Genomic DNA, 11,808 nt, shown 5'->3' with positions numbered 1-11,808 from the left:
CAAAACCCGACCAGTGCAGCCCCATGTACGCTAGCTCATGCGTGGGGTCTTTTGCTGTTGGCAAAGGGACTGCAGGTCAGATGGAGCTGGCTTTGGGCTGGAGCAGTAACAGACAATTCTGTGCTGAGCACTGTGCAGAGGAATAAAACGGTGCCTTGTTTGTAAGGGGTGCACACCCTCCACAGCTCCTTTCCTCCTTAGGCAGAAGATGTACCGGGTCCACCCAAGCAACCCCTCAGAAATGGAACTTCAGTTTATCCAGGTAGAAGCACCAGAAGAGGAAAAAGTGTTTCTGTAACCTGGGTGTCCTTGGTCAACCTCCCCCTGTCCTGTTATCTCCTCATTAGAACAGACAAGAACAAAAACCGTATATGGAGGCCAAGCGAGTGCAGATGTGAAGTGCACTTCAAACAGCTCCATCCTTTCAACAAACCTTTTGTTAGTCTTCTCTCCTCCCCAACACAAACTCTTTTTAATTGCTAGTGAAAAGCCACTGTTTAGAAAGCAAGGACACTGCTCAGGGTACATGTGGTAGGCATTTCCCAGGAGAAGGCAGCAAGCGCTAGACCAAGGTCTTCTGAATTTGACTGTGACACAGCACAGGCAGCAGCTCCAAGGACTAGCAGTGCTCAGCAATGTGGCAGGGCTGCAGGCAGAGCATAGGGGTACAGTGGACCTGCAGCTGTGTGCCCAGGCTGGCATGCCGGACCTGCTCCTGAAGATGGCAGTGACCCTTCTACCAGGCACCTGAGCCTGAAACCGGAGTCACTCTGGATTTCACTGGAGCAGAACTGGACAGGAAGCATTAACACCACTTTGGAGCCAGCTTTAGCCAGTTATTCTGGCTGCAGCCCGTACTTTTTGGCTGTATCGCTGTGTATGTTAGAGCCCCTGTGGTGCTGGCATGCCAGGCATGGAGGAGGTGACCTGCCAGTGACCTGCTGGCAACCTGCGGAAAAAAACTGCACAGCACAAAGCAGCTTCTCCTGTGCAACTGTCACCTGACATTACAGGGGCACAGCAAACTTTATAACGCTTGGCAGGTTTTCCCCAGCAGATCTCAAAGCTGTTTGCCAGCGTAAGCAAGTTCAGGCATGTTACAGAAGACCTTCAGACTCGGAGGACAAATGAGATGCATGGATGAGTTTAAACCACTGGGGTAAGACTTGAGGTTTTGAAATCCCTAGGCTTGTGCCTTGACACCATGCCTGGGCTGTGGCCCAGACAGGCCAGCTGCCAGCCTGGCATTGATACCAGGCCCCGTGACGGTCCTGCTGATATCCCTACTTGTTAGATATTGGCTTTGAAACGAAAGCAGGAGGTGTTGCATCCTCCTCAAAAATCCGCCCTCTGATCCATCTTGGAGCAGGCCGCAGAACGACTGTTCAGTGAGACACCACGACTCACGGTGTTGGCAGGACGGTGTATTTATGTCACGAGATGAGATCAGCCACACAGAGTAGGTCTGTCTGTCTGGAAAGAATCTGAGCCAAGCGTGTCCTATTAAATTAGAGCTGGATTTTTCAAAGGAGCTCAGTTCCCGCTTAGGCTCTGTAACAAACAGGCAGATATTCAAAAGGAGTCGGATGTTGTTGGGTCATACTGGCTGCTGAGCTGAAGTCCTTTGAATATGCAGCCAAAACCGTCATCGTGCCTGTTGCTACAGGCAGAGCCCTTCTGAAATCCAGCCCCACTGTGGCCTCCATGTCCTGGGAAACATGGCTCATCGCTGCTGTCCCACATATTGCACTGCAGTAGGTGACAAAACCACGATAACCACCTTATATATACAGGGGAGCAGCTCCCTGTCAAAGCACAGCTCTGGCAGCTTTGCCCTTTGATCAGCTCAGCAGCATGGGTCAGGAGAGCTGAGCGTGAAGGTTTCCTTGCCTTTTGTTCTGTGGAATTAGCAGAGTTAATCAGAGTGACAGCGACTTCTGCCTCAGCGCAGAAGAAAGGTCAGTGGCTCAGGCTGGATGCACGACTGTTTTCTAGGCAGTTGGAAAACAACACTGTGAAAGCTCATGGCATACACACTGCTGGCACAAAGGCTCTCCCAACAGGTATCAGCGGGGAAGATGTCCCTGTGGAGGGAAGGAGGCTAGAAGAGGACTCCACTCAGCTGGCTTACCACTGCACCTCAGTTGTCTCCTTCCTTGTGCTGCACAGTGAAGGTGTACCACCCTCTGTGACACTGCACTGTTTTTGTGTCACATGTCCATTATCAAATGCTTCTCTCTGCCAACGTGCTCCTTAACCGCGCTGCTGGGTGTGCACCATGCTGGGCTGGGGGTCTCTGAGTTGCCCCAGGTACCTGGTGTGGGAGGAGCTGCCGGGCACTGCAGTGGCAGGTGGAGCGGGTGCTGGGTGTCCCCTTTCCCACTGTGTCCCCCTGCACCTCCGTGCCTCCAGCTGGGCAGGCCTTGCTATTGATTTTGCATCCTTCAGTTGCTGTAATGCACTTCTGTGAACATGCAAAAGCCCACTGCTGAGCTGCTCTGGAGCTGGGGGTGTGGAGGTGCATCAGCTGCAGTGAGGGCTCTCCCTGGCAGCCCTACTATGGTCTTGATCTCCCCACATCTTTTAACTATAGTTGAAGCAGTCACAGGAGTGGTGGCTCTCAGCAGAAGTGTTAAATCCGGCCTCTGTGTCTGTAATGTGACCTCTTACCTTCCTCTGATCCCAATTACAAGTGCTTGCTTTTGCTGTGAACATCCACTCATGTGTCTAATTAGTGGATTCTTTCTGTTAAAGATATTAGCACCCTCAACCGTAAGCCCTAATTTAAGCAGTTTACATTTGTCTGCCTTCATTTACCCCTGATCCTAATTAAATGTATCTGGATATCTTTGGAGGGAGCTCTCATGATCTCTTCATGGCTCTAATTAAAATGGCCTGGATGTCCATGACATTGGTGCCTGTCAAGCCTGTCACCAGGAGGTGATGCCCACCTTGGAACTGGCTGAAGAACGTATAGGAGTCGTTGTTGCGGAGAAAGGCCTCCACATCAAGGCCCTCCTGCAGCGCCTCAGCCACCATCTGTGGGCTGCAGAAGGCCCCTGCCGCCTCCGTTGGGCCATCCTGCCCGTCTGTTCCCGCGCTAAGGAAGACAATCTCACACCTCCCTGGGGGGCTGACTTCCGTAGCCTGTGCCCTGTGCAGCCCCAGCCCCACGCGCAGGGCCAGCTCCTGGTTCCTCCCTCCCTTGCCACTTCCTTGAAGCTGAACTGTGGTTTCTCCGCCGGCCAGGATGCAGACTGGTCTTTCAGGCCCTAATCCTCGCAGGGTCTGTAGAAACTTAGCAAGGTTCAAACCCGGGATGGCTAGCTCTGCCGCCAGCTGCAGGAGATTCCCCCTCACCGCATCACTCAGGGGCCCTTCTCCGAGGCTGGCAAAGCCCAGGCAGACCAGCTGGATCAGCTGGCAGTAGAGCATGGCCATGCGGCCGACTTCCCCGCAGATTGCTGTGCTCAGGATCAGAGTGGCGTAGCCCAGGCCCTCGGCTTGGCGTTTGGCCTCATCTAAAGCCAGTGTATTTGACCCGATGATGATGTTGCAAACATGGGAGTAGTCTTCTGAAGCAGTGGGCTTGGTGGGAGAGCTGGACAGGACTGTTTCCACTGACTTGGGCAGGTTGTGCAGCAGATTGTATTTGGTGAGTATCTGAAGGCAATCCTGGACGCTGTGGGAGCTGGCAGCAGTGGGCCCACTTGCTATAATGTCCAGGGGGTCACCGATCACATCAGAAAGGATGAGGCTCACCACCTGCCAAAAAGAATGCCCACGGATTATTGTGGGAGGCAGAGACGAGTGACTGCACAGGAGCCCTGCCAGAAGTGCTGCTCTGAGTTTCGCTTGTGCCACCCCTATATCAGAGCAGATGAAAATGGGCAGATCTTGACCCATTTTTGTTTTATGGTCCCATGAGTGTCACCTTGCCCTTCCTGAACCCACAGATCTACAACGTCCTTTGATGCTGGACCATCACACTGGAAGATGTAACTCATGACGCTGCACTTGTCAGGCTGATAACCTAGTGTAAGTTCAGTGATGGTGTGCCCTGAGAACAGCCCCCAGGGGACCCAGCCTTGAAAGCACTGTGGTGGAGCACCAGCACATTGGAGGTGCCTGCTGGGTGAGGGCTGGGGTCTGCTGAGACTGGTGTGATGGCACAGCCAACATTTGCGGAGTCTGGATTCCCCTTTTTCCACCTCTGTATCCCTGAGAGTTTGGGTCCTCAGTGAAATCTGAGCCACAGTGTGCAAAGGTTGTTCACTCAGTAAGGAGAAAACCCCTGCAAGCAGGTCAGTTGATTAAACCCCTATTTTGAGAGCAGGTGGGTGATCTGTGGGAAAGCAGGGGCTTCCTTTTAGTTACCTGTGCGGGATGTGCGAGTCGGGCCAGCCCTCCACCCTTCAGCAAGGACAGAGTCTTCCGGACAATATTCAGCTCCCGTATGTCAGCTCCTTGGGAAGCCAGCATCTTTGTGAGTTTCTCCTTCTCTTCGAGGAGGATGGGAGGGATGGGAGCAGGCAGTAGGGCAGATCCACCCCCTAGGATGCAGAAGAGATGGCAAGAAAAGGAAAACAGAAGTAAAGCAAGGCTGTTCTACATATAAGCCTTTCCTCTTCCCTCACCAGGCAGAGGTGATTGGGGAACTATGCTAACATCTCTGGAGAATTCGTTCTTCGCCAATGGGTTTTTATCACTGCTGTCTTGCACTGTCTGCAGTCAGCTACACCTCACCCAGGAAGTGTAAAGCTCACCAGACCAGGGCACTGCATGCCTGCAATGTTGCAGGGATGAGACAGCAACTACTATCCCCACTGCGTCAGGCCACTCGTGTGTCATCACACTGAATTTCAAGGGCTACCTGGATGGGTGAGCAGCAAGCACGGCCTCCATGACTCGTACAGCAGTCAGCACTAAGCAGATAGAGACACAGCTTTGCTGGCTCCATTTATTCAGGACAGTGTACAAACACTAGCTATGGCTGCAGCAAGATCGGAAGCTGCTGAACTGTGCTCATCTAGGCTCAGGAGGAAAGGAAAGGGGGATGGAGTAATGCAAAGGAAAAAGCACACCCAGAGTCCAGGGTGATAGCTTCATTGATGGGAATCCTGTCTTATACAAGTGGGTACTGAAAATGCAGAAAAATCAGCAAGAAAAAAGGTTCTGACAGAAAAGTGGAATGGATGGCAAATACAGAGTAGAAAGCAGCAAGATCTGAGCAGAGAGTGAACATGCACAGAAGTATAGCTGAAAGCTACTGTCAAAAGGCAAAGCCTGCTCAGAGGTTTGAGACAAATCAGCATCAATAAAACATGATGAGCAAGAAAAACAAATGCAAATGCCTGTGTTTCAGTCAATAGCCAGGGATCTAGCTGAGAGGCAGGAGCAGTTGGGGACCGGCTGCTGTGTGGGAGTGCACATGCATAGGGAGTCACAGCCACGGGGAGATCCTGTACAGGCTTCCTGAAGGGCTGAGGAGTCTCTTGGAGATCCCCGTAGTCAAAGGACGGGAGGAAGCCCAGGGGAATCCCCAGCAAGTGCAGCTAGATTCCAGTTGCTTGGGTGTTTGCCTAGCGGCACTCTCCCTCTGCACCAGATCCAGCTTCAGCATCCACAGAACAATCACTGAGCAGAGGAGATCAAGGGTTTTCTACTGAGCTGCTCCAAGCCCCTGCATGCTTTTGCCCTGTGACAGCCACCCACCCAGCTGAACTCAGGTTGGGGTGATGTCACTACATCCCTTCGATGCACACTACCCACCTTCCCTACACAACCTTGGGTCTGGGGAGAGCCCAGGGGCGAAGAAGCCAGGGCCTGGGGGTGTTCAGGGCTGACACTGCAAGGTGTGCAGCTGACTGTTGGAGCCTGGGGGCCTCTTTTCCACTGGCTGGGAAGCGGCAAAGCCCTGGCAAAGGTCCGTCCCAAATCTCAGCTTACAGACTCGCCCCCCTGCACAAATCTGGAGCATGCAAGTTCACCAGGTGCTTGCTTCTCCAAGGCTGCATGTCCAAATGTAAGGATGGGGCAGGAAAAAAGCGTCTCCTTGCCAAGAGGTGGGAGCAGCTGGCAGGCTGTGGCCAGAGGTGCCATCTCACAGTGGTGGCACAACTGCAGGATCCAGCCTGCGCAGCTCAGCCTCTCCCCAGGGCTGGGAGGCAGCGTATCCACTGCAGCAGCAGACAGCCCTGTGCCCCACCCTGGTGAATCCCTGGAGAAAGGCTGACAGGAGAAGGGAGAGGAAAAATCAGAGGTCCAAGTGTCAGTGGTGAAAGGGCCAGCACAGCACAGCGCTCCCCTGCTGCACAGCCATGGGTGGGCAGGCAGCTGGAGGGTCCTCAGTAGAGCCCATTCCCTGGGATCCCCACACTACCGGAGATGAGCACAAGGAGCAGGTCATCTGCAGTCAGACCCTCAGCCAGCTCCTGGATGGCAACTGCTCCCTTCAGAGCCGCTGGGTCCGGGAGGTTGTTCTTGGCACCTTCGATGACCTGGATTTTGCTGTGTGGCTTCAGCAGCATCTCCCTGGTGAGGTAAGAGAAGCAATCACACCACTGACATGAACACAGGCAGCCAGACTGTCTGTCACTCAGCAGGGAAATGGGCCTGGTGCACCAGAGACACACAGCAAGTGACCAGGACAGGGAGGTAGCCTTTGCTGAGTGTCTCTTCCCCAGGGCTGAGAAGAGAGCGCATCCAGCACAAGAGATGGGCTGTGTTGCTGGTGTCACTGGGATGTGATGGTGGTTGAAGACCAGGGTGGTGTGGTGGATGGGGTGGGCATCAGAATGAGAGCAGTGGGAAAGGACTGAAGGGGTTCACAGCAACACCCACAGAGGACAAATCTGGCAGCCTACCCAGCCAAACTGTCCAGACACACTCCCCCTTACCGCATTCCTGCTCGCTGAAGGCTCTCCTGGATGCCTAGCGGCACATTGATGATCCCCCGAACAAGGTGGTCTCCCAGGATCTCTTCTGCTGCTGCAGCCATCCCCAGCACAGCTTTGCCAAAACCCACCAGGTACAGGTCCCTCTTCACTGGAAAGGCCTGGCCTTTCACCAGCAGTTGAGGGCACCCATCTCCCTGGAGCTTCACAGCTCTCTGCAGCATCAGAGCTGGCTGGACAGTGCCCACCGCGCTGCGGAAGAGGAACAGTGCGTGCTCACGGAGGGACATGCTGCACAGGGTGGCCAGGCTGAGTCAGGCTGCTTGGTGGGGTGGGCTTGTACACACTCTGCCAACACTGGCAAGGCCTTGAGAGCTGGGGCAGCTGGCACCCTCCAAACTGCAAGGGAAAGTGAACATTTTCACTAGTAGAAGAGACAGGGCTGTCACAGAAAGAGCAGGGAGGGCAAAACATGAACCATGGAGCTCTAGCTCCTGTTTCCTCTAGATTAAGGTGCCATATCAACAGCATTTTCAAACCTCTCCCTAGGCAGGAGGGAGGGAAGGGCAGTGTCACATTCAAACCACCTGTCAGCTTGTGGTTCCCCTGCAATCCCACCACCTCCTGCAGGGGAGGAGAGCCCTGCCAGCCAGTTTCTTCCCTGTGGATTTGCCACTGGCAAGCCATCATTTCTATTTGCTCAGCATTTGACATCTTTCCAAACTGTGGAAGCTGCTCTCTGTCCTGGAGAGAGCAGGGCGTCTGGGTGGAACAGCTTTTCACTACATTAACTTCCTTCCTCGTGCTAGCCAAATGCTGATCTCATTCTCTGGCTGCGCATTGCCCCATGTGTCCCTGCAGCATCAGGCACAGACTTAGGAGAGACAACAAGCTTGCTGGCTGCCTGATCCCTTGCTCCTGGTGGCCACAGAGAGACCAGTAATGAGGTTTCCCCACCAAAGAGCAAATTAACAGAAGGTTTCATTTGCCTTTATTTTTTAATTCTCTCATTATCCATTAAAATCACATTTAGAGCCCAAATAAGACTTCAGATCCAGGCAACGTTGCCAGCTGTGTCTGTGAAAGCCCATTTGAGCTAGTCTCCACTGAGTATTAGCATTATATGCCACAGATCTGCATGGGGACCAAAAGATTTCAACTGCTCAAGGGCAGACACTTGTCTTGACAGAGGAAAGGCAGCCCCTGCCAACACACATGCATCTATTCCCTCCCAGCATTCCTCCTTCCTTCTGTTAACTGGCAGCAAGCTCACTGCTGGTTTCTCAGGATCAAAGATCCTTGTGATCTGCATCTCTCCTGCTCATGGCAATTATGGTGCAGGCAATTAAGGCAGGGTGCCAGGAGGCTGAAGCAGCCTGGGCAACACACTTGATCACAGACCCATTCAAACTACCTGAGAGAGTTAATTCTCTCTCTAGTAAATGGATGTGTTTCAGTGCAAGGCCAATGGACAGCTTCTTCTGGGACAGCTCACAAGTCCAGAGGTCTCGCTATCCTAACACTCCCATAGCACTGCAAGGTGTTAATCATTAAACCAGACAAGCTTTCCAACAGCTCCTCTGGGTCTAAATCTGCCTCATTTTGCTGAAAGGACCCAAAGGCTCTGTGAAAACCTTCTCACACAATGAAACTTGGGCACACTCTGAGATCTATTGGACAAGGAACCTGCAGGTAAAACTATATGGAGAATCATACAGCCAGAGAAAAAACATCCAAGAATCATTTAAGTTGGAAAAGACCCTTAAGATCATCAAGTCCAACTGTAAATGTTTCAATACTTAGGAGAAACAGATTTTAAAGGCAAAACGCAAGGCAGATAAACTACTTATCTATACTCTCTTTAGATACTGGTCAGAAGGACTGGCTTTTCAATCATGAGGAGAAAGAAGGATAAAAGACAGCGTGTTCTGACCACTTTGTTACTAGACTCTTAACTTCATGGCAGCTGATGCTACCAGCAGTTTAAACCACTGAGCCTCAGCCCTCTTGTAATGAGGGTCAGAGTAACCATGCTAACACCAGTGAATTCCTGTGTCTCAGGAACTGAGATTAGCATCTTGGTTCCCAGCAGGTCTCTGACTCACCTGGTAGCACAGCGCAATCAGAGGAAGGTGTTAGAAAAGAGAGGTACATCCTGCCCCAGGTCACCTCATCTGAGCTTCGATACAGGGTTTGCAGAAGTGGTTGGCAAAAAAGGCTTAAATGGAGCCAGGGGAGTTTACGAAAATAAAGCCCCAAAGCCTTTAACAGGCTGTATCTCTGCCTGGATGTTTCTATGCACGGCTGACCCTGAAGACCAGGGGAATTGAGCACAACCAGACCCGCAACTGCGGCTCCTGTCACACGTGCCCTCCCAGAGGTTCCATTCAGCTCCAACTCCAGACACGACACAGCAGGCGCAAGTTGTTTAAAAGCAATCCTCTCCTACTGGAGCTGAAAAAAATAAATGCCAGCTTAATTCATCTGGCACTTGTGTACATACTGCTAATGCTTGCTCTGGAAAGCATTTCACTACAATAGCAGGCATGTAATCTGTTTTCTGCACTCTGAACTCAGATTGTATTTTAACCATCAAGGCCTGATCCAGAGTCTGTTAAGTCAGCACGCATCTTTCCATTGCTTCTACGGATTTTAGGGCACGCCGCCTGACACTGATCTCAGCGCACAGGTGTAAGTGCAGAGTAAATCCAGTGTAAAAACCCCTTGCAGTCAGAGGTTATCCAACTTTACACCAATGCAACAGAGAGCTGGATTTGGCACAGACCCATGAGCTTCGGAGCTCTTGGTGTGTAACTCTGCTCCTTGTCAGCTCTCATTAGACACGCAGGCTCACTGGAGGCTCCCCTTGGAATGAGGGTGCTGCTAATGATGCCACAAATCCATTTTTATGTAATTTATTTATACAGTCTCAGGCACTGGGTACTAAATGTCATCAGGGAACAGCTATAAATCAGTGCTATGCGATCCATGGTAGATATTAAAAAAAAAATAAAACTCCTACTCATTTTACTAGGGCTTTAAAAACAAGATCAAGAGAACTGAACGTCACCCCACACCAAAGCATAGGCAGCCTTGGAAAGAAAAATAATCCACATGGCAGCTCTCAGACTGCTCCGTGGATGGTGGGTCTAGAAATGATGTAATTGCCAGTTAGCTGCTGTGTATTGCATGTGGGGAAATTACATCCTCACAATCCTGCATTTTCCTCTTCCCACTGCTGGCTGGGAGGAATCTGGGCTGGAAGAAGGGGCTGATATTGTGACTCATTGCTTCACGCACTAATCTTTGTTCCCCAGTTTCTCAGGGAAATCAGATAGGGATGAACGAGCCCTCTTCTATCTATATGGATATAGGGTGACATGTTACAGGCACTAGCGGGGCTTGGGTTTTATACCTTCCCTTTGTCCCTGGTCAGGATAATTTGGAGTTGGGGTATAGTCTTTTGAAATTTTTTCTAGAAATTTGCACAAAGTTTAGGAGGAAAATGCTAAGAATTGCCTGTTCCAAAGAGAGCAGGAGGGTTGTAAGGGGTTTAGATTAATCCTCTTTAAATTAAATCTTCCCCAGCTTTCATTGATGAATAATGTTCACCATCTACATACTTGTTTGCGTGCGTTACCATCTTAAGTTCTTTCTTCATAGAGCTCTTCCTAAGCCTGCAGAAATTTCCATTGTTAACTCTCACAACAAAAAGCAGCAAAAACCCAGTTCCTCATTTTCACTTTCTCTGGGAAAGAGGGAGGAAGAGGAGCTGGACTATGATAAAATATGGGCAAAGCGCTTATTCACATTACCTTTCATTAACTTTTTAATTAAAGCAATTCTGCAGGCAAGGAGCCAAAGTCAGAGGGAGACAGAAACAATCCAGCACTAGGGGCAGAAATGTGGTAAGCTGCCAGGTAAATTAGATGGTGGCATGAGACCAAAAGCGTGGACGCAGGGGGGCAGAGTCTGAGCCATAATTTGGGAGTCACACTGGGGAAGAAAACAGTGAACAAATGAGCTGGCCATGCCCATGCAATGAGAAAAATGAGCCAGCACCTTGCTCCATGGCAGGTACTTGAAAACCAGAAAAATATTCCCTTCTAGGGGCCAGTCTGCCATCGCTGGGCAAAGCTGAGCTATTCCAGGTGCTGTAGTTGGAGGGTTGTTCAAGGCTTTGCATCACGGGCTTGTGGTTTTCTTGAAGTTGGGGCAATTGGGCTTGGTGCAGGCCAACCCAATCACACATCCCAAGCATTTCAGGTGCTGCAAGATCAGAGGATGCTGTATATTAATGCTCCAGGATGTCTAATTTAACTGAGAACTTCAGGAGTCTATGTTAGTTTATTTTTAATGTCATCGGGTCTTGTCTGGATTTCCCCTAGTGTGGCAGTGATTGGTGGCTGGCCCACCGTGTACAGGGTCAACTCCAAAACCCCTGAGGGACTTGGAAAATATTTGAGATGGCACTGGATCAAACCCCAATTGTTTGAGGATAATTTTGAGCTCGGGCTCTAACAGATTACATCTTTGTTACAGCAGTAAACCACCAGACACAGCAAGTTTTAGCAGTGTCTCTTGCTACTCGTTTTTCTTGCTGCATGACTTTCTTCTGGCCTCTTGGTACGTAAATTACCGTTAGATTCACCAACGCTTACCGCTTCCATTTTTTATGCATTATCACGGGAGTTTACCTATGAAATACAACAGAGCAGAGATTTTACTGCCTTAAACTCCCATGTTCCCACTTATGGACACATCTTTTCTATCATTTGATATATCAACTTTAATTTGCCTGGTAAGCCCTGCATAAACTCAAACTTGCTGCTCCAGATGGTCCCAAAAGCATTACAAGAAAATTTTCCAGGAGATGCACTAAGCCCAGGAGGAAAACAAAGTGGTGAAGGTT

The 11,808-nt window shown here is 50.7% G+C and overlaps 1 protein-coding gene across 2 annotated transcripts in view; it reads right to left on the bottom strand.

Annotated features, from left to right (window-relative positions):
* Positions 1-445: 445 nt before the first annotated feature.
* GLYCTK (glycerate kinase) overlaps positions 446-11,808 on the bottom strand; it is a 15,654-nt gene continuing 4,291 nt past the window's right edge. For both annotated transcript variants that reach the window (XM_055707170.1, XM_055707169.1), the window contains exons 3-6: positions 6,900-7,295; positions 6,383-6,534; positions 4,378-4,553; positions 446-3,765 (exon numbers count right to left, since the gene is read on the bottom strand). In XM_055707170.1, coding sequence (XP_055563145.1) covers positions 2,863-3,765; positions 4,378-4,553; positions 6,383-6,534; positions 6,900-7,186 — 1,518 coding nt within the window. In that variant the 5' untranslated portion in view covers positions 7,187-7,295 and the 3' untranslated portion in view covers positions 446-2,862. The remainder of the gene's footprint in view (positions 3,766-4,377; positions 4,554-6,382; positions 6,535-6,899; positions 7,296-11,808) is intronic.

This window comes from Falco cherrug, chromosome 4 (genome assembly GCF_023634085.1).
Source record: "Falco cherrug isolate bFalChe1 chromosome 4, bFalChe1.pri, whole genome shotgun sequence".
In the NCBI taxonomy this organism is placed as follows: Eukaryota; Metazoa; Chordata; class Aves; order Falconiformes; family Falconidae; genus Falco; species Falco cherrug.
Note: the sequence above shows the minus strand (reverse complement) of the source record. Positions and strands in the feature narration are given on the sequence as shown.